The 23,671-nt window shown below is 38.2% G+C and overlaps 1 protein-coding gene across 4 annotated transcripts in view; it reads left to right on the forward strand.

Moving 5' to 3' along the window:
• smad4b (SMAD family member 4b) overlaps positions 1 to 23,671 on the forward strand; it is a 179,902-nt gene that overhangs the window by 74,668 nt on the left and 81,563 nt on the right. For all 4 annotated transcript variants that reach the window (XM_069923907.1, XM_069923908.1, XM_069923905.1 and 1 more), the window contains exon 5: positions 1,603 to 1,827. In XM_069923907.1, the coding sequence (XP_069780008.1) occupies positions 1,603 to 1,827 (225 nt within the window). The remainder of the gene's footprint in view (positions 1 to 1,602; positions 1,828 to 23,671) is intronic.

Here is a 23,671-nt window from a genome sequence, read left to right on the forward strand (position 1 = left end):
AGAGCCGTTGTCATACCCACACTCCTGTTCGGCTCCGAATCATGGGTCCTCTACCGGCACCACCTACGGCTCCTAGAACGCTTCCACCAGCGTTGTCTCCGCTCCATCCTCAACATCCATTGGAGCGCTCACACCCCTAACGTCGAGGTACTCGAGATGGCAGAGGTCGACAGCATCGAGTCCACGCTGCTGAAGATCCAGCTGCGCTGGATGGGTCACGTCTCCAGAATGGAGGACCATCGCCTTCCCAAGATCGTATTATATGGCGAGCTCTCCACTGGCCACCGTGACAGAGGTGCACCAAAGAAAAGGTACAAGGACTGCCTAAAGAAATCTCTTGGTGCCTGCCACATTGACCACCGCCAGTGGGCTGATAACGCCTCAAACCGTGCATCTTGGCGCCTCACAGTTTGGCGGGCAGCAGCCTCCTTTGAAGAAGACCGCAGAGCCCACCTCACTGACAAAAGGCAAAGGAGGAAAAACCCAACACCCAACCCCAACCAACCAATTTTCCCTTGCAACCGCTGCAATCGTGTCTGCCTGTCCCGCATCGGACTGGTCAGCCACAAACGAGCCTGCAGCTGACGTGGACTTTTTACCCCCTCCATAAATCTTCGTCCGCGAAGCCAAGCCAAAGAAAGAAGATCATGTAGTATGCAAGGGAGTCAGAGTTAATTAAATGGCTTTATCTCTCCTATCACTACTCCTTCCCCCCCCCTCCCCCAATCCCAAGTATGTTTTCTATGGATCATTTAAAGGTTACACCTTTACAGCTGAAAATGGTTAGTAGTGTATTTGTTTCAATTTCTAAGCAAACCTGACTTGATAGTGAACAGTAATGCGATTTCTGATCAGCTTTTCCTCTTCCTAAAACAGAAAATTGAGGTCATTACAACACATCCCATCACTGCTTTGTTTGTATCAGCTTGAGAATTTAACATCGCCAATTTAAATAAACAATGTTGCCAGCATTTTGAAATAATTTGGAGCAGAACAAGGAGAAAATCAGTCAGGATGTTAATGAATTTAGTGTAGAAAATGAAAACCATGATTAGAGGGATATATTTGAATTAGGTATTAATTCTAGAGAGAGATAGCATAGCAAAGTAGTTTCATGGTGTCATTCCAGCTTGTCCCACTTCCTAGTTGACCTCCCATGTTCTTTTACTCTATTAATGGAAGTTTATCCAGAATTTGCCTTGGTTCAATACAAAAGCAAGACCATGATTTTGAAATTCTCAAGTGCTTTCAAATCCTCTCTCTAATCGTTTCATTCCTTAAGTCTCAAGATGATTGAGCTACTTTAATTTTGGTATCTGGATTGCCTGCAAATCCATAATCTGACATAATCTAATCTCTGGATTTCCCTGCTGCCCTACCTCACCTACACTATCATTCCATCAAGAACAAACGATAGTTAAGTGAGAAGTGGAGCCATATCCATTTATACAGAAAAGCCATGTAATTTGAACAGTTTATGGAGTCTAGTTCGTTTTAGTCCTGGAAGTATTTTCCATTAATTTGAGGTGGATCTCATGAAAAATTCCGTTATAATCAAAAATATACCAAGTTCTATGTCTTTTTATTTTTTATTAAATCCAGGTCCAACAAGCCTTTTAGTTAAAGATGAATTTGTAAATGATTATGTGCAAGTTGAAGGACCGCCATCTCTATTGAATACTGAAGGACATTCGTTGCAAACAATTCAACATCCACCCAGTACCAGGCAACCAACTGAAACTTATAGTGGACCAGCCATGTTAACACCAGCAGAGCCCAGTACTCCGAGCACCACCAATTTCCCCAGCATTTCTGTTGCCACCACAAGTAAGTAAGACTTGCAAGTACAGTAGTGTTAAAAATGCACTTTTATATTTTGCGAAACAAGGAATTGTCAGTACCATCCTTTTTCAATATTCATTTGTACTGTACAGCTCTGTATGATGCTTCAAACTGCAATGCTGTAAAACTTGTGTTGAATTTGATTAAACAGGAATTTACTTTTGGAACTACTGAGACAAGTTTAATTTCTCAGTGATCACTAACAAAATGACAGGCTGTTCTTTTTTGCGAGAAGTAAGATTGCATTACTGTTTTTCTCATTTTTGGGGGAATGGTAGTGGTTGTGGCAGAGAAACAAGAGTTTAGCTGGAAAATGTTAGGAATGTGTAGCTCGTCAGATAGCATCTGAGGAATGAGAATTATAGAGCTTAAATCTTATGTATAAGTTGAGGTTGATTTTGGATAACAGAATCAAGGATATATGGATCAAGCAGGAAAGTGCTGAGGCCCAAAATTAGATTTAATTGCCAAAACAGGCATGTATTGTCAATTTAGCATTCAAGTTTGAAAGAAAAATAATTTATGATAATACATTAACATTAAACTGCTTGTAATTCGGCTTTAAATACTGTTAAGAGCCCAAAGGACCCCAAAACCCAGCAGCAATAGACATTCACCAAGACAAGTGGCTTTCAAAACAAAAGTTATTTTTAATCAACTTAACATGAAAATAGAATCAAACGTTAATTTAACTCTATACTTAACTAACCCAAATTAACCCCCTTCTAATTCTAAGCGCACGTGTATGCAATGTATGTGTGTGGATTTAAGAAAAGTTCTTTGGTTCACAGTTCAGTCTCACTTCTCCTTCCAAGTTCTCTGGTTGCAGGCAATCACCATATTTAGAATTTAACATGTATAAAGTTCACTAGGCTTGGTGCTTGAAAGGTAAATGTTTACCGCTCAGGAAGGTTCTTGTAGGGTTTGCAGAGAGAGATATTTGTTGCTCCAGGATTTCCACAACTGAGGTAACACCATTAGTCACTTCAGGGTCTCACTGATGAAACTTGCCCTATCAGGGTCTTCTAGATGGTACCTCTTTCTTCAAGCTACCACAGAGTTCCATTCCTTTCTCTATTTCAAGAGAAACATCAGATAAATAGCACTTCCAGCCATCTACTGCTCTGGAACTTGCTTTCATCAGTTTCAAGCACTTTTCAGTTACTTGTCAGTGTCCCACACACTGACTGACTGACTGAGCTGTTAACTCAACTCTCTTTTCCAACTGCAACTCCAAAGAGAGCATGTGACTCATGTCTTGCAACCCCCCCCCCCCCCCCCCCACCACCTTCCTGAGCAAAACAACAGGAGTTCTTTCTTCTGCTCCCATCTATTGTTAGATAAACAAAATCCAGGAGTGACCTTTCTATGAGCACTTTGCAGAAAGGGTTCTGATAGACAGCATGACTCCAGCAAGACAAAGGTCAAGCATTTTATGACCTCAGTTCAATTAACTTGTGAAAGATGCTTACATTCTCCAAGAGACCCTGGAATGTGAATTCTTCAGTCTTTCAAATAGATGTTTAAAAATGTGTGTATGTATGTGACTTACTCTAAATCTTATAAATTCTCCCCCAATATTAATATTGTTACAATACCTTGCGTCCTGTTACATTTACTGAAGCAGCTGGTGTAAAAGTTTGCCCGCGCTTCAAACTTACCTGTGAATAAAGAATACAGCAGAGAACCACAGAACCAGTTTTAAAATAGAAACAGTTTATTACTTCCACTGCAGTAACATTGGCACTATGATGTCAGTGACTCTTTGGTGTTGTATCCTTCTAAAAGTGCACTACAAAACAATCGTATAGTAAATATGATCAATGTGTATGTGTGATTTCACATGTTCTAATTAATTGGAAATACATTAGAAATAGCTTTCTCTCTGGAATGTCTTGTTGATTCCTTGATCACTCGATGGTAACTCCCGAAGTCTTTTAATTACTTCTTCGCTCTAATCACTCATTCAGGACTGTCACACTTAATGTCTTTCATTGCTGTGGAATGTTGCCCCTCATTGATTTTAAAAAAAAAGCATTGCACCTGATTTATGTGACAACATTTCTGGGGAAATGAAGTCGTAATCACTTCTTTGAAAACGAAGCTTAAATTCAGTTGCAATTACAATCCTTTGCATTCTATGTTGGCCAACTTTTATAGCAGAAGTCCTAGAATTCTTCACAATGCCACAAGATGATGACTTTCCCTCCTTTTACCATTTCAAGATAACATTTCTACAGATCTCTACAGATACAATGTACCAAACAGTATAAATATTGAAGTAAAATTACAACCACAATGATCAATAGAAAAATTCTTCCATAATGTAGTCCTCCTAGTAGGTCACCACCTGTAGTAACTCTTAGTAAAGCTCTGCATTTATATTCCAATATCTCCAATTTTCTTAACTCCTTTTGTTATGCGGGTGGATAAACCTGTGATGTTAAATGATTCATCCGGGATATAAGTACAGCATTCTCTCCCAATAAAAGCACGTGACTCCCCCTTTTCAGCTAAAATGAGGCTCAGGGACTCCAGTTTTGAATTACAACATGATGTATTGCAGTTATTTCAGTAGTTATGGCCATTATCTGAGTGAGTTTTAATAAGGGATAAAACAATACTATTTGTCAGTTGTTCGAGAGATGCTGCATGGTTAATGATTTCTTGTGAATTCTAGGCAGTTCCATTAAAGGGAAATTTTCGCTTATCCTTTCCCAGTTGGGGATGCTCTTGCAAGAGAGGAAAGATTTGTAAATGAGGGGCTGTATAGGCCAGATAGCAACACTCTATCCACAGTTTATGGCTGGGTGTCCCACTGATGGGCAGTCTTTCCTGGGAGCCATTATGTGCCATTTACCAGTCTCGGTAATGTGCTTACGGATGTGGCATCTGTAATGCAACTGTTGTTTCCTACAAAGACGGTATCCTTTCTCTTCTGAAAGTTACAGTAGCACAGAGCATCAGTTACCCTGAAATCAAAGCTGGAGGGTATCGATATGTAAGGCCAGGAAAGCTTTTGTGCTTTAAACTTGCTCCAAATAGGGCCGTAAATACCATCCCTCAAAACAGTGGCAAAGACCATCATCTGGGGTTCTTTCACTATTTTCAACTCTGTAACCTCATGTCTCATTTAACATTGCCCATGCTAAGAGTTAAGGGTAACAACAGAAACTGGGATCATATTGCTGCCATGTGCCGCGACTTCAGCACACACCCAACACTGGTCACTGCTCACTCTCCTTGTGTAATGGAGACAGAGACATAATGATAAAAATGTGTTTCTATCTTTTTCTATACTATGGTCTTGATCTGTCTTATACAGTGAGGGATTTAGAGTGGTAGAATATGGTTGGACATGGGCACGTTGTTGATTAACCTTACGGTAACTATGGTGTCAGTAATAGTAACAGTAAAACATAAGTAAACAAAAGTAAGTGGCACAATTTTCATAACGCTTTCTTAGTCTTTATCAGCTTTTCCAATTTGTTTACAGTCCAAGTAGTATATTCACTGTGGATGTCCTTCAACTTTCACTGGTTTAGGAGAGGTCAGCAGCACTTGAACAGTGGGGTCTTAATTTCTTCCAATCTTAATTTCAAATCAGCACGTACTCACCAGGCTGGAGGAGCGGACTTTTTTGGCATCAATGGGTTCCTTGGAATACCTCTGAGCCTCTTACACCTATGAATGTAGGACTGACAGTGCTTTGATTAGTTGTTGCACAAAGGTGACCATTTTTTTCATTTAATGAATGTAAATCTAAAGTAACATCAGTCTTGGGATTTAATCCCCAAGGCATTTGGAGTGGTCTTCCATACATAACCTCAGCTGGTGTGCGGGGTTATATGCGTTTCAAATAATCCAACTTATTCTTTAAGGTCCCAGGTTGATCAATAATAACAATTCTATAAAATCAATCACTCAAATGGTAGATATTCATGAAAGCACTTAATTTCTTTACCAGAATTATTTTGCTGACAGATAATACATTCCTGTGCCTTTCTTTGTGCTTCTTTTCTCAATTTAGTGTGCCACTCTACCATTCCCTCCTTAGCCAAATATATTATTGCATGTATATAATTAAGCAATGCAGGTAAAAATTGCATTAGGTACAGAAATTGTCCCATAGGGGTGATTCATAATTTAGGTCCTGGATTTCTGGAATACCCTTGCTGTTTACAGAGCTTAATCAAATTATCAGGGATGGGGCACCCCCCTGAAGTTGTATTATTTTCATATCAGGCAAGACCATTCTATTTTCAAGCAGTTTATCATTTTTTGAATAAACGGTGAAGGGACCCATTTATAACAACAACTTTTGCAGTGGGATTTGCATAAGCATTCCCAAGGGCTACAGGGTTTTGGTATTACCATAAATATTCCTTTCCCTATCATGTAGGTTCTAAAAAGGGCAAACAATTCAGATTGTTGGGAAAGACTAGATGGAAGGCAGCTGTCTTTATACCATTGCCCAAAATACAGATGAAGTAACAACCTGAACAGTAGTGAACCAGTTAATAAACCAAGACACAGTTTCATCAAAGGGACTATCTAATAAATCTTGATGTGCCAGAAGTTAAAAAAAAACTCTGCAAATAATCATAATCTGGAGATGGTGTTAAAAAGGCTGTGAGTTAACAGTAATACAAAAAAAGTTCATAGTGGCTCAAAAGTGCTTGAGTCATATGGCCTGCCTATTTGATTAGATGGCAGGAGAGCTCCCACTGAATGCTGGATGTAAACTTGTACTTACTAATGTAAGGTGGTATGGAAGGTAGTTCAGTAGGTTTATCCTACCACATCTTCTGATACTTCTCCAGTATTTTGTGGACGATGGTGTTGCAAGGTGCCATGGATTTCTTGAGGCGTTGATCAATACATCGATCCTCTCTGGGAAAAATGTTGTAAAGTTGTTCCTGTATCAATCAAAAATGGATGAAAGACCCCTTACACTCTCATTGTGTAATGATAGATTCCTCATTCCTTCTTCATGTTACAAGGAGGGAGGCATTGAGAATCTCCGGCCTCTTAGTGGATCACTGGCGGAAGGGATTGTTAATAAATAATAAAAGATGCCTGACAGCAGTCATCCTCTCCAAAGGAGGGGCTCTCCCAGCGCCAATGTCCTTCTCCATCACACTTAAAACAGACATGTCGAAGAGGTTGTGGTCCATGATATAATTATTAGGTGTCTAAAATTGGTCTCGCCCTGAGGTGAGTTAGAGCTTTGAATAGGGACCTGTGAGTTGGTTCGGTGGAATGCAGCCAATTGTCTTTTATCATCACTTCTCATCAATGTTCTTAAAAGAAATTCACATTTCATTCTGGGTTTCAGTGGTGCCTCAGCTCTCTCTATTACTCAGCAGAAGGCCATCACTGTTCTTTTAGGTTGTTGTTTGGTATTATCTGACCAGTTTAAATTGGTCTTAAATAATGTTGCAGTTTTTTTCTTTGGTAAGCATGGCATAAACATTGCATTAAATTAAACCGAAGGCTATCCATCATTAAATGTCTGATCTGTAGCATAAGTCTGGTGTGCTACCATAAAAGTGTTCTAAAGATTCTGTGTGATGTTCTTCGGGAGGGGCTTGCATTCGAGGCAACAGATTGTTTTAAACTATCGGCTAGTGCTGTGACCATGATACTTATCTGATTTCTTCATACAATAATATGAAATCTTGTGGAGTTTTTGTCTTGCCATTCCTCTATTTAACATTTTCTTCAGGAATCAAAATTTAATGGCACAGAGAAAACGTCCTGGGATTGAATCTCATACTTGTTTTGAGTTGATCTGATATAGTTAATAAAGCCCATTAGATTTTTACTTCCGTCAGGAGCATGGTGGGCCTTGTATTTTTCACAGAGTATATAATTCCCTCAGTTTATCTTTTATTTCTCTTCTGTCTCGGTTTTACTCTTTCTACTGTATAAGTTAGTAATTGAGATTGCAAGTATAAACACTGAAGGAGTGGAACACCATTTCAACTAGTGAAGCACTCTCGAGGGCAGGTTTCAAATTACCGTTGATGATACCTTCAGCTCCAAATATTTTTTTAAACCCTTTCTTCCTCACACCGTACATTCTTATTACACAAACAAAAGTGCTCAAGGAGTCTGGAAGATGGGAGGCCAACTTCTTTAAATTTATTTTTCTACAATTGACCATGATTCTCCATCAAAGCTGAGTCTGAAATCTTGTTTAGCTACTCCTCCTCCTCCTTCATCGTAACTAGTGAAACACGGGGCTAGTGGCTATGGCAGGGGTTGTGGCTGTTGGGATACAAAAAGGGGTGGCCTTACCCACAAGAAATCATTTGATTCTTAATTCTCATCGTTCTGCAAGAATAGGGTCGTCATGCCTGACGTTGGGTCTTGTATCACCTTCTGCTTGTTAACCATCTGGTGCCTAACTCTGCTCTCATTCTCTCTCCTGATTGTCATCCCTCTCACGTTCAAGTTGCAGGACTCTCAGTCTTTTAATGCACCCTCCTTCGTTCATAACAGTATCGCTCTACAACTTGTTTTCCCCAGTTTATTTCTTTGAATATTTTATTTAAAAATTTTCATCATGTAATAAGCAAATTTTAATTAAATTTGAAATTACAGGGATTACGTGGTGATTTACCTCCCCTCCCTCTTATAACACCACCCCCACTAAAAAAACATAATAATAAAAATAGATATTTGGTTACATGGAAAAAAAAAGAGACAAATAATATTCTGGATTGCACAAAGGATTGGGTCACATATTGGGATCTTGCAGTATTTATATAGTGACTTTCAGGAAGAGGATTATTTCAGGAAGAAGATTATTACAGGTCTATGTAAATACAATTTACATAGTTATCCCTATATTTTGGATATATGAGCTCCAAATTTATAAGAATGCAGAATATTTATTTCTTAAATTGTATGTAATTTTCTCCAAAGGTAGACAGGTTTGAATTTCTGTATTCCATCTTTCCACACCTAAATGTGCATCTGATTTCCAAGTCACTTCCTTGCCACCACTAATGCTATTTTAATGAATTTGACTTGATAAAATTATCATTTTAATTTGGGTTTTATTCCTTCTACATTCCCCAATAAAAATAAATCTGGATTTTGTGGAAAAACAATAACAGTCAATTGTTCTAATAACTTTCCTAAATCCACCCAAATGTTCTAACTTTAAAACATGACCAGAGTGTATTTTTTTTAAAAAGTTTCTATTTCTTCACCATATCTAAAACATTTATCTAATAAATATGATTTCATTTTAAGCAATTTTTGTAGCGTTAAATATAGTTGATGTAAATAATTATATTTAACTAAACTGTACCTAACATAATATTTGTCATACTATCTTGACAAAGATCTGTTCATCTTTTCTCATCAATTGTAATATTTAAATCTGCCTCCCATTTCTCTTTAGATTTATGGACTCCTTTTTAATAGTACCTTCTTGTAATAAAAGATACATTGCAGAAATAAATTTCCTAATATCTTTCTTAATAAAAACTTCCAACTCACCACAAACGGATAAGTTTTTATTTAGTTGTATACCTAGGTATCGCATTGCTTGTGTTTGCCATCTAAATGGCGATTCTTTCTTAAACTTTGTGAAATCCGCATTATTCATTGGCATTGCTTCACTTTTATTTGCGTTGATCTTGTACCCTGATACTTCTCCATATTCCTTCAATTTCCTATGTAATTCTTTTCTTGATATTTCTGGTTCTGTTAAGTCTATTATAACGTCATCTGCAAATAGACTGATTTTATATTCCTTGTCTTTTATTTTTATCCCTCTTATTTTATTTTCTGTTCTTATTAGTTCTGCTAGTGGTTCTATAGCTAACGCGAACAGTGAGGGAGATAGTGGATATCCCTGCCTTGTTGATCTGCTTAAGTTAAATTGTTTTGATATATATCCATTTACTGTCACTTTCGCCAATGGCCCCTTATATAATGCTTTAATCCAATTAATATATTTCTCTGGTAGGCTGAACCTCTGTAGTACTTTGAATAAATAATTCCATTCTACTCTGTCAAAGGCCTTCTCTGTGTCTAAAGCAACCGCTACTGTTGGAGTTTTATTTCCTTTTACTGCATGAATTAAGTTAGTAAATTTACAGATATTGTCTGTTGTTCGTCTTTTTTTAATAAATCCAGTTTGGTCTAGATTTACTATTTTTGGTACATAGTCGGCCAATCTGTTTGCTAATAGTTTAGCTATTATCTTATAATCTGTGTTAAGTAGAGATATTGGTCTATATGACGCTGGTACAAATGGATCTTTCCCTGTCTTTGGTATTACTGTAATTATTGCTGTTTTGCATGAATCTGGTATGCTTTGTGTTTTATCAATCTGGTTGATTACTTCCAGGAGGGGAGGAATTAATAAGTCTTTAAATGTTATTGGGAATCCATCCTCTCCTGGTGTTTTATTGTTCGGTAGTTTTTTTAATATCTCCTGTAATTCTTCTATTTCAAATGGTTTTATTAATTTATTTTGCTCCTCTGTTTGTAATTTCGGTAGTTCAATTTTAGTTAGAAATTCATCTATTTTGTCTTCTTTCCCTTTGTTTTCAGTTTGATATAGTTGCTCGTAGAATTCCCTGAAGTTTTCATTGATCTCCGTTGGATTATATGTAATTTGTTTGTCCTTTTTCCTTAATGCCAATACCATTCTTTTAGTTTGTTCTGTCTTAAGCTGCCACGCTAGAATTTTGTGCGTTTTTTCTTCTAGCTCATAATATTTCTGTTTTGTCTTCATTATGTTCTTCTCAACCTTATATGTTTGTAGTGTTTCATATTTTATTTTTTTATCTGCCAATTCTCTTCTTTTAATTGTATCTTCCTTTATTGCTAATTCTTTTTCTATATTTGTTATTTCCCTTTCCAACTGTTCCGTTTCCCGATTGTAGTCCTTCTTCACCTTAGTTACATAACTTATTATTTGCCCTCTGATGAACACTTTCATTGCGTCCCATAGTATAAACTTATCTTTCACTGATTCCGTATTTATTTCAAAGTACATTTTAATTTGTCGTTCAATTAATTCCATTAATATTTAAAGTCATATAAATTTGGATATTTTGTTCTTTCTGTTAGTTTTTTTTTTCCATTTTTATCCATGTTTGAGTCCAAATTAAGGTTAAAATCCCCTCCTATTAGTATGTTCCCTTCGTATCTGCTATCTTCAAAAAGATATCTTGCATAAATTTTTGATCTTCTTCATTAGGTGAGTATACATTGAGTAAATTCCAAAATTCTGAATATATCTGACATTTTATCATTACATATCTCCCTGCTGGATCTATTATTTCCTCTTTTATTTTGATTGGTACATTTTTATTGATTAATATAGCTACTCCTCTGGCTTTTGAATTATATGATGCTGCTGTTACATGTCCTATCCAATCTCTCTTTAATTTCTTGTGTTCCACTTCAGTTAGATGTGTTTCTTGTACGAATGCTATATCAATTTTTTTCTTTTTTCAGTAAATTTAGCAGTTTCTTCCTTTTGATTTGGTTATGTATTCCATTAATATTTAAAGTCATATAGTTCAACATAGTCATTTCATACTTTGTTTATCTTTCCTTTCCGTTTCCTCATCACCACCTTCCCTTCTTATCCATTTCTGCTTTCTTTTTTTGAACACATTATAAGACAACATTTCTAAAACATAAAATATTTCCACTATTCTCATATCTAAAATTCCTTTAACCCCAATAGTCCCTCCCCTTTCTGAGTTGCCCTTTGTCCTCGGGCAACCACATCTCCCCAGGCCCCCCCCAGAAAAGATTTTAATCTTCATATATAACAAAGGTCACTCTCTTAATTCCCTCCTTACTTCCTTTCTTCCCTTTCTTTCCCTTCTTAGTTATTACCTATACTCTATTTTTTATATATATATATATATATATACATACACACATATATATATATTCTTTCTTTCTTTGGCTTGGCTTCGAGGACGAAGATTTATGGAAGGGTGAATGTCCACGTCAGCTGCAGGCTCGTTTGTGGCTGACAAGTCCGATGCGGAACAGGCAGACACGGTTGCAGCGGTTGCAGGAGAAAATTGGTTGGTTGGGGTTGGGTGTTGGGTTTTTCCTCCTTTGTCTTTTGTCAGTGAGGTGGGCTCTGCGGTCTTCTTCAAAGGAGGTTGCTGCCCGCCGAACTGTGAGGCGCCAAGATGCACGGTTTGAGGCGATATCAGGCCACTGGCGGTGGTCAATGTGGCAGGCACCAAGAGATTTCTTTAGGCAGTCCTTGTACCTCTTCTTTGGTGCACCTCTGTCACGGTGGCCAGTGGAGAGCTTGCCATATAACACGATCTTGGGAAGGCGATGGTCCTCCATTCTGGAGATGTGACCTACCCAGCGCAATTGGATCTGCAGCAGCGTGGATTCGATGCTGTCAGCCTCTGCCATCTCGAGTACTTCGATGTTAGGGATGAAGTCGCTCCAATGAATGTTGAGGATGGAGCGGAGACAACGCTGGTGGAAGCATTCTAGGAGGCGTACGTGATGCCGGTAGAGGACCCATGATTCGGAGCCGAACAGGAGTGTGGGTATGACAACGGCTCTGTATACACTAATCTTGGTGAGGTTTTTCAGTTGGTTGTTTTTCCAGACTCTTTTGTGTAGTCTTTCAAAGGCGCTATTTGCCTTGGTGAGTCTGTTGTCTACTTTATTGTCGATCCTTGTATCTGATGAAATTCTGCAGCCGAGATAGGTAAACTGGTTGACCATTTTGAGTTTTGTCTGCCTGATGGAGATGTGGGGGGGCTGGTAGTCATGGTTGGGAGCTGGCTGATGGAGGACCTCAGTTTTCTTCAGGCTGACTTCCAGGCCAAACATTTTGGCAGTTTCCGTAAAACAGGACGTCAAGCGCTGAAGAGCTGGCACGAAAACCAACAAGGTCGGGTCAAATACAGCAATGAGGTCTCTGAACCCTTCTCCATTAACAATGGCATGAAGCAAGGCTGCTTTCTCGCACCAACCCTCTTTTCAATCTTCTTCAGCATGATGCTGAACCAAGCCATGAAAGACCTCAACAATGAAGACGCTATTTACATTCGGTACTGCACGGATGGCAGTCTCTTCAATCTGAGGCGCCTGCAAGCTCACACCAAGACACAAGAGCATATATACATATAGTTTGTTGTCATTTTAGTTCTTGTTACATTTCTTCATCACTCTGTCTGTTTTGTAGTTGTTCTGCAATTTTTCGTGCTTCTTCCGGATCCGAGAATAGTTTGTTTTGCTGCCCCGGAATAACTATTTTAAGTACTGCTGGGTATTTTAACATAAATTTATAACCTTTTTTCCATAAGATCGTTTTTGCTGTATTGAACTCCTTCCTCTTCTTCATGAGTTCAAAACTTATGTCTGGATAGAAAAAAATTTTTTGACCTTTGTATTCCAGTGGCTTTTTGTCTTCTCTTATTTTCTTCATTGCTTTCTCCAATATATTTTTTGCTGCATTGAACTCCTTTCTCTTCTTCAGGAGTTCAAAACTTATATCTGGATAGAAAAAATTTTTTTGACCCTTGTATTCCAGTGGTTTTTTGTCTTCCCTTATTTTTTTCATTGCCTTCTCCAATATATTTTCTCTTGTTGTATATCTTAGGAATTTTACTAGAATGGATCTTGGTTTTTGTTGTGGTTGTGGTTTAGGGGCTAATGTTCTGTGTGCTCTTTCTATTTCCATTTCTTCCTGTAATTCTGGTCTTCCTAGGACCCTGGGAATCCATTCTTTTATAAATTCTTTCATATTTTTGCCTTCTTCATCTTCCTTAAGGCCCACTATCTTCATATTGTTTCTTCTATTATAATTTTCCATTATATCTATCTTCAGAGCTAACAGCTCTTGTGTCTCTTTAACTTTTTTTATCAGATTCTTCTAATTTCTTTTTTAAGTCATTTACTTTCATTTCTATGGCTGTTTCTCGTTCTTCCACCTTGTCTACTCTTTTTCCTATATCTGTCATGATCATCTCTAATCTATTCACTTTTTCTTCTGTACTTTTTATTCTTCTTTTTATTTCACTGAATTCTTGTGACTGCCATTCTTTTACTGTTTCCATATATTCTTTAAAAAAATATATATCCATGTACTTGCCCTTCCCTTCATCTTCCATTTCTCTGTGTTCTTCCTCCTCTTCTTCTGAGTCCACTCCAGGATATGTGTCCTTTACCTCTGTCTTTTCTGGTTTTCTTGTTGGGTTGTTTGTTTTATTTTGTTGGATATTTTTGGTCTTCTTATTTTTATTAAAAGTGTCTTGGTGTTAATCTTCTTCGTCTGGGTTGGTCATCTGTTGTTTCTTTGATTTCTTATTTTTATTTTCTTCTTGTTCTCGTTATTTTCTGTGTTTTCCTGTTGAGAGTCTTGCTGTTGTGTTGTAGTTGTCTGTTTCAGCTGTGGAGATTTACTCCTCAGCTGGTCCCGCCTCCTGTCAGTGTTATTCTTGTCTTGCGCATCTTTCCTGCAAGGCCTGCCTCAAATACAGAACCACAGAACACTAAAGCACAGAAAACAGGCTATTCGACCATTCTAGTCTGTCCCGAAGGATCATTCCACAGGTCCCGCTGACCTGCACCCATTCTATGACCTTTCAGATCTCACCCAAGAGACAGTCTGCATTTACCACGTCAGATGGTAGCTCATTCCACACTCTGAGTGAAGATGTTCCCCCTAAACCTTTCCCCTTTCACCTTAAAGCGATGTCCTCTTCTATTTATCTCTCCTAATCCAAGTGGAAAGAGCCTACTCACATTTACTCTGTTTATACCTCTCAAAATTTTGTAAACCTCTATCAAATCTCCTCTCATTCTTCTACACTCCAAGGAATAAAGTCCTAACCTGTTTAACCTTTCCCTGTAACTCAACCCCTGAAGACCCAGCAACATCCTAGTAAATCTTCTCTAACCTCTTTCAATCTTACTGATATCCTCCTGTAGTTACGCAACCAGAACTGCACACAATACTCCAAATTTGGCCTCACCAATGTATTATACAACCTCATCATAACATTGGAACTACTGTACTCAATACTTTGAGTTATGAAGGCCAAGGTGCCAAATGCTTTCTTTACAAACCTGTCTATCTGTGACACTAAATTCAGGGAATTATGTATAGGCAATCCCCGGGTTGAAAATGCCCGATTTACGAACAATTCATACTGGCGTATCGAGAAGCCAACTGGAAGTAGAATGCTGTGAACATCCAGTTTGAATGTGGTTATGCTGTAGGATACTCTCACGTGATGCTCCCATTGCCCAGCATCATGGGAGAGTATGCTGCCATCACAGGATTGCGAGAGAGTAGGTGTACCACATTTTATGGGAACTTTCAAAGGGAGGGAGGAGCAAGAGAGGAGCGACTGAGAGGGAGGGAGGAATGGGAGAGCAAGCAAGGCAAGGGAAGAGAGAGAGGAGTGAGGGAGTGGGTCATCAAACTTGCTGATCTAATTTACCACATTATCATCCAGATCATTGTGTTACGAACCGCGTGTAGTGCACAGCAATAGACAATAAACCAGACGGTGTTTAATTAAAATAAAAACTAATTTTATTTCTAACTCTTAAACTATAGTCTTAATTCTTAAACTATCTTTAACACTCAATGCATCCCCAACTATGCGCAGATGTATTAGTGTATGTGTGTGTGTGTGATATACCTAAACCATTACAATCCAGGCCAAGATCTAGAAAATACTTCAAAGTTCAGTCTTTTAAATTCAATGTTGAAGCATTGGCCTTTGAAATTTGATGCTCAGAATTAATGTTGAACAGATGGGAAGACTGGCGCTGTGGATGCTACAGACTCACGATTTCTCCTTGCGTTGCTTTTGAAGAAATATCCATCCACACGAGCTGTGGTCATAACACTCCTGGTCCTTTTGTAGGTGAGACTCGAACTGAGTGGCCTCCACGAAGCTTCCAAGACTCTGGCACCGGTCTCTCCAAGTGACCTTCACTGTTAGTCACAATCAAAATGAAGCACTTTGCTTCCCAAAAGACCTTCTCGGTCGGTACAGGTTAATCCACCAAAAAGGCCCAGTCATTCACAGACCCGGCTTTGTTCTGAATTCCACAAAAATGCCTGGCCACAAGATCTGCTTCAAAAAGCTGTTTTCTTTTTTTTCAAACTTTATTTAAAAGATAGGAAAAACATGAGATACAGTATAGTAATAATCAAAAAAAAAGATTTTACAAAGATATATATAACACCAGCCCCACCCTCCCACCCCTTCAGCCAGCTCCCTTAAGGGGAGCAAAAAAAAAGATTATATATATATATATATATATATAAAAAGAAAATATTATAAATGTTAATAACATTTCAAAGTATATTTAAATGCATATATTTCAAATATGGAGACCACTTACGAACAAAAGAAGAATAATTATGTAAATTATAAATATTTTTTTCCATGACAATACATACTTTCAATTCATTGTGCCAGCGTAATATATTAATCTCAGTATCATCTTTCCAAGTACTAGCAACACATTTACATGCTACTGATAACACCAAACGTAGAAAAGCAATTTGAATTTTGTCCAATTCCATTCCCCTTAACGAATACAAATTTCCCAACAAAAAAATCGTTGGATCTAATGGTAATATAAAATTATATAATTTTTCCAAAATTACTTTAATTCCTTGCCAAAATGATTGAACTTTAATACAGGTCCACACGGCACGTAGAAAAGTTCCAATACGTGAGCCATATCTAAAACAAGAATCCAAATTACTAAACCCATTTTTTTTTAGCTTTTCCGGGGTCAAATATAATTGATGTAAAAAATTATAATTAACCATTCCATATTTTACATTAGTCAATTTAATTACATTGTCCTGCCACATAGTTGCCCAATCATCTTCGGGAAAAATAAATACTAAATCACTCTCCCATTTAAGTTTAGATTTCTCCCAATCTGACTTATCCATACTATCTTGTAACAAATTATACATAACTGAAATATAACCCTTTTTTGGTATAGAGGAAATCAAAGATTCAAATCTCGACAAAGTAGGTAAAATCATCTCTCTACCATAATTATCTTTTATCAAAGCTCTAAGTTGATAATACGCAAACAAAGAATTTACAGGTAAATCAAATCTTTAAGCTATTTTCTAAACATGACCTTGCACAAAGCCATGCTGACTATCCTTAATCGCTGTCCGATCTCTCAGAATACCTTCTAATAATTTACCTACTACTGATGTCAGGCTCACTGGCCTGTGCTTTCCTGTGTTATAGGCCAAGAGGACCTCAAAACTCAGCAGCATTCATTGAATGTAGGTGTAACTGGAGAACTCTCTTTAGTGATTTTATTTGTGGCCTCTAGAGTCACTGGTTTGTTGAGTGAAGCTGAAGTGGCCTCACCAGGGCACAAGCCACCACTGAGTTGATATGGAGATCTGTCTGTTGCCCAAGGTTTGGGGACCCCCCCCCCCCCCCCCACCAATGCTAATGACAGGTCCAAAGGAACCAGCAGCATTGCAGGAGTTATCGTGCAGGTGCTGGGTACAGCTTTCAGCTGCCTTTGGAACTCTGACTCTAGATTTCTCCTCAGGGTTTACTCCCAAAGCCTTTCCCATGACCGGGTATAGCCACAAGGCAGTGGAGGTTTGAAATCGGAGTTTTCCTTCTCCTGGATGAGTTACCATCCATGATTAATGAGCCCTATATAACATTAAAACCAGATTAATTCCGGAAATGAGGTAGTTGGGTTGTGACAGGATTGAGTAGCCTTGGACTATACTCATTGAAGTGTAGAAGAATGAGGGGGGAATCTTATGGAAGCATAAAATAATGAAAGGTATAAAAAATGTTGAAACAAGCACGTTGTTTCCACTGGCAGGTGATATTAGAACCAGCCTCAAAATTCAGGGCAGTTCAGAAAGAATTGCTTCTCTCAGGCAATAGTGAATCTGTGGAATTCTCTCCCCAAAAGAGCAGATTGGAGAAACGAGAGACTGCAGATGGACTTTGGAGCAGAAAAACGATTTGCTGCACATACTTGGTGGGGGTAACATTATGGTCACTGTTTTAGCTTGGAACCTTTCAACAGGGTGGAGAGTTCTGATTCGAAATGTTGACCATAGTTTTTCTTCCTTGGATGCTTTTCCATTCACTGAGTTCTGCCACCAGATTGTTGTTTTGTAAGCAGTAGAAACAGTGTCGTATTCAAGATGCAGTTCTTTTTTTTAAATATTGGGAAATGAGTCCAGATGTCGTATTGAATGCCATGGTCAATGGCCTCCTCTTGCTCCACTTATTATGTTTTTTTGAATGATTCAATGGACAATAGTTATGTGACTTCTCATTGATCAGGTCAATAAAAGTATATATAAATTCTCTCTGGTAGAGCCATAAATAACATTCATGTGATAGGAAGAATTATGCTAATGCTTAAGTTAGTTTATTCACTTTTTAACAAGAAGATGAAAGACTGAACATTATATGATAGTTACCTGGTATATTAAAGGTTTAAAATCATCATCTCACATTATACTTCATTTTTTTTAACCAGAAGGAGAAGAATTTACAAAATTATTTCTGATTTTAAAAATACCCAGAATTTTCAATAAGTTATTAATTAAACAAAAACTGTAAATTGTAGAAGAAAACTTTGAAATGTCTAACCTAAAATATAATCCAATGGTATGAACAATCAAAAACCAAAAACTGCAGATGAAGGAAATCTGGAATAAAAACAAGAAATGCTGGATATATTCAAAGGGTCAGGAAGAATAAATAAACAAGAACACTATTTTCTAAATGGGGAGAAAATTGAAAATTCACAAATGCAAAGAGTTTGGAAGGTAAATCCTATAAAACATAGGAGCAGAAATAGGCTATTTTGCCCAACAAGTCTGCCCCACCATTTAATCACAAGCTAATCTATTTTCCTACTCAGCCCCACTGCCTGGCCTTCTTCCCATAACATTTGAAGCCCTGGTTAATCAAGAACCTATCAATCTCTGCCTTAAATACACCCAATAACTTGGCCTTCACAACTGCCTATAGCAAGAAATTCCATAGATTTACCATTCCCTGTCTGAAGAAATTTCTACGCATCTCTGTTATAAGCAAACAGCCTTTAATCCTGAAGTTGTGCCCTCTTGTCCTAGAGTCTCTTACTGCGGGGAACAATATTTCAAAATCTACTCCGTCAATGCCTTTCAACATTCAAAATGTTTCAATGAGACCCCCATTCCAACCCCCCCAATTCCCCAAAATTCCAATGAGCACCAGCCAAGGGCTGTCAAACACTTCTCATATGATAACCCTTTCATTCCCAAAATCATCCTTGTGAACCTCCTCTGAACCTTTTTCAATGTGAGCACATGCTTTCTTAACTGAGGAGCACAAAACTGCTCACAATTCTCCAAGCCTCACCAGTGCCTTATAAAGCCTCAGCATCATATCCCTGCTCTAACATTGTATTCCTCCTGAAATGAATGCCCGTGTTGCATCTGTATATTTTCAATTTTCACACCATTTAGAAAATAGTCTTTTTTTATACTAAAGTCCATGATCATACACTTTCCAACACTGTATTTCATTCTCAGTACATTCTTGAAATATGTCAAGTCCTTCTGCAGCCTCCCTGTTTCTTCAACACTACCTGCTCCTTCATCTACCTTTCTATCATCTGCAAACTTGGCCTCAAAGCCATTCATTCCATAATCTAAATCATTAATGTGTAACATAAAAAGAAGCAGCCCTAACACTGACCCCTGTGGAACATACAAGCAACTGACAGCCAACCAGCATGTGATCCCTGTATTCTGAGATGGAATATTTGGGAATGTTTTTGGGAGATAAATTGGTAAAATTAGAGAATACATACATACACACACTTTAAAACATATCTAATTTGAAATACAGAAGAATGCGTATTCAGTGACTTTACAGAAACTATGGAGAATTTCACAAGTAGGTGCTCATTGAAATGATGTCATGAAATGAATGGACTATTGTCTTGGAAGGACACCCAGAGCTAGGATGTCTGTTTTGGACATTTTTGCAAGACTTTTGACCTCTCTGCAAAGTGCTCACTCAGAGGTCATTGAGAGGGTTATTATTTACCTAAAACAACAGATAGAACCAGAAGACTAATTCCTATTGTTTTCTGGAGAAAGTCGAGGGTTTTGCAAGTGAGAGAGAGAAGAACATGCTGCTGGCAGTTTGAATCTCAGATAGAGAGAAAGACAGAAGGGAGTCTTGGACTGTGTGTGTGACACAGAAAGCTGTAACAAGCCAGGAGAAGCTTCTTGGAACTGAAACAGAAGTTCCAGAGTGGTGGATGGCTGGAAGTGCTATCTGTCTGATGTTTCTCTTGGAATAAGGGAAACAGAAAGGAACTCTCTGGTAGCCTGGAAGAAAGAGGTTATCACCTGGAGAACCCTGATGGGGCAAGTTTCATCAGCAAGACATTGAGGTGACGAATAGTGGTACCTCAGTTGTGGAAATCCTGAAACAACACATCTCTCTCTGCAAACCTGCAAGAACCTTCCTGAGTGGTACCTTTCGAGCACCAAAGCCTGGTGAACTTCATATATGTTAAATTCTGTGCACAGTATAAGAATTGCCTGCAACCAGTGAACATGGAAGAAGGAGAAGTGAGATTGAACTGTGAACCAAAGAACTTTTCTTAAATTCACACACACATTACATACACGTGTGCTTAGAATTGGAAGGGTGTTAAGTTGGGTTAGTTAAGTTAATAGTGATAAGTTATTCTGTTTTCATGTTTAATGATAATTAAAAACAACTTTTTTTTAAGTAACTACTTGTCGTGGTGAATATCTATTGCTGCTGGGTTTTGGGGTCCTTTTGGCTTGTAACAATTCCAACTCCATGCTTTCTGCCAACCAGCTAATTCTCTACCCACGCTAGTATGTTTCCTGTTATACTTTATTCTCTTATCTTGTCAAAGGCCTTCTGAAAATCCAAATGCATAACATCCTCTGCATTTCGTTTAACTAGCCTGTTTGTCGCTTCTACAAATAATTCAAATTGGTTTTTGAATAAGATTTTCCCTGAGGAAACCATGCTGGGGCTGGCTATGGTCTATCATCAAAATTTATTCTCATGAACATGTCATGAAATTCAATTTGTGGCAACATCACAATGCAAACATTTATATAAACCACATTACACAATAAATAAAAGTAGTAAAAGAAAAAAAAGAGCAAGTATGGTAGATCTTTGGTTCATTGTTCATTCAGAAATATGACAGCAGAGGCTGATGGCAGAGGGGAAGAAGCTGTGCCTGTGCTGCTCAATGCTCAACTTCAGGCTCTTGTGCCTTTCCTGATGATAGTAGAGTGAAGAGGGCATGGCCTGGATGGTGGGGGTCCTTGAGGATAGAGGCTGCTTTCTTGGAATCTTGTACATGTCCTCAATGAAGTGAAGACTGGCGCCCATGATGTCGCAATCTGGGTTAACAATCCTCTGGAGATTTTTCTTGACCTGAGCATTGGCACCTCCATATCAGATAGTGATGCAACCAGCCAGAATACTCTCCACGGTATGCCTGTAGAAGTTTGAGAGTCTTTGGTGATGTACCAAATCTTTCAAATTCCTCACAAAGTATAGCCGCTGGCGAGCAGTCTTCATGTTTGCATCTACGTGGAGCCTCCTGGACAAATCCTTAGAGAATTTGAAGTTCTTGACCTTCTCCACTGCTGACTCCTCAATGAGGACTGATTTGTGTTCTCCTGATTTCCTCCTTGCTTGTCATATTGCCTCCATGTACTCTGTACCCTCATCTTTGATGATCTATTCTGACATCTCCCCAATCACTAATGTCAGTGTTACCAGTGTATAATTTCCTTTCTGCTGTCTCCCTCCGTACTTGGAGTGACATTTGTGATTTTTCCAATCCTCTGGGACCATACCTGAATCTATTGATTTCTGAAAGATCATTACCAATGTCCCCACAATCACTACTGCTTCTTTCCGAACCTGAGGGTGAAATCCATCTGGCCCGGGAGACATATCTACTCTTAGATCTTTGAACTTTCTGAACACTTTTTCCCTTGAAAAGTAACTGCACTCACTTACCTTCCCTTGTACCCTTTGACATCTGGCACACTGCTAATGTTCCACAGTGAAGACTGATGCAAAATACTCATTTAGTTCCTCTGCTAACTCCTTTTCTCCCATTATTATTTCTCAAACGTCATTTTCTAGTGGTCCTATTATCTACTCGCACCTCTGCTTTACTCTTTATATGCTTGGCCACCCCTGTATTATTTGGTAGCCTACTTTCACATTTATTTCAGGGGTGGCCGAACCACGGCTGGCGACATATAATGTGCGACTTGCAGAAATATGTTGGTTGAATCAGGAATCATATGAGCCCGCCCATCTGAGCTCCTGAAACCCCAAATGATGCAGATGCTTTTTGCATTCAAATGTTGTAATAGTTGGCTTCCTAAATTTTACACTAAAAATTAGTCCACAAAGTTCAACTGTTAAATGAGTATATGCACTTTTTGACTATTGAAACTAATATATATTATTTAAAAATTACATACAGTATGAGAATAAACATTATGTACATGTATTTCTTAATATTTCTGTAAAATATTTGTTACAATATGTCCATGCAGTAAAAACATGTTTGTAATTTTTTTTCTGACTGTGTCTCTCAAACATCTGAGGTTTATCATGTGCCTCTTGTATTACAAGCCCAAAGGACCCCAAAACACAGCAGCAATAGACATTCACCAAGACAAGTGGTTTTTAAAACAAAAGTTATTTTTAATCAACTTCAAACCTGAAAATAGAATCAAACTTTAACTTAACTCTCTCCTTATACCTAACTATACTCTATACTAACCCAAATTAACCCCCTTCTAATTCAAAGCGGACGTGTATGCAATGTGTGTGTAGATTCAAGAAAAGTTCTTTGATTCACAGTTCAATCTCACTTCTCCTTATACAGTGCACAGAATTTAACATGTATAAAGTTCACCAGGCTTTGATGCTTGAAAGGTAAATGTTTACCGCTCAGAAAGGTTCTTGTAGGGTTTGCAGAGATTTTTGTTGTTCCAGGATTTCAACAACTGAGGTACCACCATTAGTCACCACAATGTCTCGCTGATGAAACTTGCCCTATCAGGGTTTTTCAGGTGGTAAACTCTTTCTTTCAGGTTACGACAGAGCTCCTTCTGTTTCTCTTATTCCAAGAGAAACATCAGACAGAGAGCACTTCCAGCCATCTACTGCTTTGGAACTTTTCATCAGTTCTTCCTGGATTGCACTGTTCATTGTCCCACACACACTGACTGAGAGAGCTTCTTATTTCTCTCTCTCTCTCTCTCTCTCTCCCTCTCTCTCTCTCTCTTTCTCTCACCAACTGGCTTTCAGAAAGCCCATGTGACTCATTTGCAAAACCCCCACCTTCTCCAGCAAACAACAGGAGTTCTTTCTTCTGCACCCATCTGTTGTTAGATCAATAGAACCCAGGAGAGACCTTTCTGTGCACTCTGTCAAAACCGTTGAAAAGAGCTTCCAACACCCAGAGTATCTCTCCAGTCTGTTCATTTTATGACATAAATTCAATTAACACCTACTTGTGAAAGGTGCTTACGTTCTCCAGAGATCTTCAGTATTTCTTCACTTTCAAATAAGATCTGTTTTAAAATGTGTGTATGTATGTAACCTACTCTAAATCTTACAAATTCCCCAAAATATTATAGTCATTACAGTTGCATTAAGCAAGTTTGGCCACCCCTGCATTATTTGGTATCCTACTTTCATACTTTATCTTTTCCCTCCTGAAGAGCTTTTTGTTACCTTCT

This window comes from Narcine bancroftii, chromosome 3 (genome assembly GCF_036971445.1).
Source record: "Narcine bancroftii isolate sNarBan1 chromosome 3, sNarBan1.hap1, whole genome shotgun sequence".
Lineage (NCBI taxonomy): Eukaryota > Metazoa > Chordata > Chondrichthyes > Torpediniformes > Narcinidae > Narcine > Narcine bancroftii.